Source organism: Hydra vulgaris, chromosome 13, assembly GCF_038396675.1.
Source record: "Hydra vulgaris chromosome 13, alternate assembly HydraT2T_AEP".
NCBI lineage: Eukaryota > Metazoa > Cnidaria > Hydrozoa > Anthoathecata > Hydridae > Hydra > Hydra vulgaris.
The window spans coordinates 44,254,365-44,257,986 of NC_088932.1; the positions used below are offsets into that span (position 1 = coordinate 44,254,365).

At 27.3% G+C, this 3,622-nt stretch overlaps 1 protein-coding gene across 1 annotated transcript; it reads right to left on the reverse strand.

Annotated features, from left to right (window-relative positions):
* Positions 1–657: 657 nt before the first annotated feature.
* LOC136089918 (deoxyuridine 5'-triphosphate nucleotidohydrolase-like) lies at positions 658–969 on the reverse strand. Its single transcript, XM_065816017.1, has one exon. It carries the CDS (start codon positions 967–969, stop codon positions 658–660), a length of 312 nt encoding a protein of 103 aa, XP_065672089.1.
* Positions 970–3,622: the final 2,653 nt, after the last annotated feature.

Consider the following 3,622-nt stretch of genomic DNA (forward strand, 5'->3'; position numbering starts at 1 on the left):
AAAAAATTTACAAAAAACATTTAAAAAAAATTACTTAATTTTACATTTGATATACAAATTATTTTCAATTAAATAATCGTTAATGTCTGCTGTTTTTATAAAATTACAATAACCATATCCAACATTTTCTTGATCTTTGACTGGACGTTGAAAAGACACATTATTTTCACTCGAAAAACTTTTTTTTATTTGTTTACCGTTAGGACCACATATTTTAAAAGTAATAATATGATTGATAAAAGGCCATTTTAATATTGCATCATAAGGTGTAGATCGCATCATTATATACAAACCAATTTCTTCTTCTTCGTGTTTATCGCATTTCGTATGGATAGTCAATTTCATTAAAAATTGATAATTTTTATAATAAAAAGGAACACTATAATAAGCCTTGCTTTCATCTTTTAACCGTTCTTAAAAATTTTCAAAAATCCATATTTTGATGCCATGAACATGATGATGCATTTCTTCCAACATGGATAGTCGAAAATCTAAATTTTTTATTTTGTCAACATATAATCCATTGAAGAAAAAATTCGGATTGTTGATCAATGAAACTATATAATCGGTGAAAATAAATGATGCCATAATTTTTACTAATCTAAAAAATAAAAAAAAATTTACAAAATATAACAAAAAAATATTTTACAAAAAAAATTATTTTCCAGTGGAACCAAAACCACCCTTTCTTTCTACATCTTTAATCATTGACATTTTTACTTCACCACAACAACACCCATTAAATTCTATTACGTTTTTTACAGCTTTAAACATTTTTACAAATCCCATTTGTGCAATAGCATCTCCACGTTTAAGCACATAATTTTCTTCAGAATGATTCATCAATAAGACTTTAATTTCCTCTTTATAATCGGCGTCTATTGTTCCTGGAACATTCAACACTACCACACCATATTGGTAAGCTATACCTGATTTTGAATATACCTGTCCTACTAAATTTGAATCCATTTTATCTATATACACTCTAGTACTTACTAAAACACGATGATGTGGTTGAAGTATAACATCCTTTGAGCTTCTCAAATCAAAACAAGTGCTCTCTTTTGTTTCATAAAAAGACCATTCATGAATATTCTGTAATTTCGAGTGATTTAAACTTTTTATTTTCCATTTTATCTATCTCGCTGCCTTGTCCAAAAGATGATATACACAAGTTTTTTTTCACTCTTTTTATATAAAATAGTAGTCATAACAACATTATCTCTATCATTAAAACAGAATTAAAAGTATAAAGTACAAAGTTTAAAGTTAATCATACCACATTGAACGTTAGACTCTTGATTAAGGGATTAACATTTTTTAAAAAACTTGTTTAGTACTTGTTTTTTTAATCTCTCTTTTCAACTGAAACAGTATAAAAAGAGTTCATTTTCATTTAAAAGTTCATTCACAACACAACGAACATCAAAAAATGGCAGAGTTTGAAACTGTTTACTGCAATGATAACACCTATGTTAAATTTGCAGATCTAGCAGCTGTTACTTTGTGGCTCATTGAATTTAAAGAAGAAAAAAATGTGAAAGAAAAACAATATTCTACTGTTCCTCTCAAACCATTGGCGCAATTTAACTTTAATAAAAAAGAATTCGCCATTTATTGTAAATCGCCATTTATTGTAAATCCGTTTACAAAATCTTCCAAATACAATGAAAACATCAATGTTTCATATCTAGGACAGTGATGTAAACAATTTGTTTTATCTTTAACATTTGAAAAATGTTCTAAGCATTTATCTTCGTTATTGACATAAAGAGGCAAGAGAGAGATTTTTGGAAAGAACCACTGATTTAAATCAAACGAGAGTATTTTAAGCTCCTTTATCGCATTTAACACATCTTTTTCCATACAACCGCCTTTATAAAATACAAAGTTTCGTTCATATTTTGAAAATTTTTTTTTTAAATAATCGATCACAGATGCACAAAATATGATTTCACTTGTGTATTTAAAACTAGGATAGTACTCTAACCCATGTATGTTGTTTCGACAGTAAAAAAATACTTTTTTATATTTTTCATCTAATTTGTTATAACTAACACACATAATGACTTGCGTGTGAAAATATTTTTTATCACCGATGGATCGTAAACACAATTCTCTGACACAATTTTTTCCCCACTGATGTCGATCACTTTTGGATTTAAATTCCAAATCTAACAACCACAACTAGAAAAAAAAATGCTTTTTTATTAAAAAAAGAAGCGTATTCTTTTATGAAAATGAATAAAAAAGTAAAAAAAATCAAATTATTTAAAAATATTTTTTTTACATTTTTTAATTAAAAAAATGAATCGCGTTGATAGCATCATTAAAAAAATTCACGAAAATTGCGCAGTGTGCGCGCTCGATGAAGTATCTAAAAGATATAAATATTACGAACACAAGTCTGGAAATTCTTCACCTTCATCTGATTACATAGAAGAAGAACATTTTACAGATAAGAATTCATTTGAATTTTTATAAAATGTACTAAATCTAAAAGGATAACATTAAATTCTTACAGTATTGAAAAATGTTTTAAAAACAGCGAATTTATTAATTTACTCAAAAATCCTCAACTTTGTTCTGTTCATCTCAACTACTTTGATGATTTGAAAGAAACATATGGTGAACATTATGTAATAGAACTCTATAAAACCAAGCTTACTCTTTTGCTGCTAGAAAGAAAAATCAAACCACCTATGGTTCTAACACAAGGCGATCAAACTAACGGTTTTGTGGATACGTTTACTTCAAAAGTAATACCTACCGTTTCTTCTTTGATAGAAAAACTAGATGGTGCTTTAAAAAAGAAGTCTGTTAAAAGAAACATTGAAGGAATTATAAAGGGAGGAACCGGCGATAAAAAAACTTTATTTGTTAATATATTACACGCTGTTGTAACACTATTTATTGCGAGTTTTTTTAATTTAGAAAAAGAAGAATAAAAAAAAAACGGCTACTGATGATTCTTTGTCTCGTTTTTTTAAAAATTCAGACTTTAAAAATTATTTTATAGGAATATATGCTTTTGACGAACTTAGTCAAACAAAAACACATATTCATATTATTCAACAAATGAAAAAAAATGGCTCCTTTATCATTTACAACAATGAAACTACAAAAGAAGCAGGTCAACATTGGAGAGTGTTGATGAAAATAGACAAGGGTCATTTTTTTTGTTTTGATAGTTTAGGTGAAGAAAGTGTATTGCAACAAATTCCAAAACATTTAAGATTTGATAAATATTTGTTTGAAGCAGTAGAAGAAGTCAATAGCAATATACAAATCAACACGATTAATATTAACTACAACGAAATTGAAATTAATTCTTTTATACGACAATCCAATCATTTTCCTTCAGAATGGACAGCAGAAAATCGTGAATTTTATTGGTTTACCAAATTTATTTTAAAATATAGCGAAATCACTGGCAATCAAAATGTATTTTTTTCATACAATAAATTTCCTTTTCAATGGAATGATAGTAGTTTATGTGGAGCATTTGCCGCCTATTTTGTTGCTCTAGTCTTTCGCAGCGAAAATGTATTATATACAGATCAAATATATTTACCTCCGTTGTGCAGACTGTTAAACCATTATTTTTTTGAAGTAACAACGC

What these genes read in the sequence shown, in the direction of transcription:
- LOC136089918 (XM_065816017.1), bottom strand. Translation starts at nt 969, where the DNA reads ATGGATTCAAATTTAGTAGGACAGGTATATTCAAAATCAGGTATAGCT.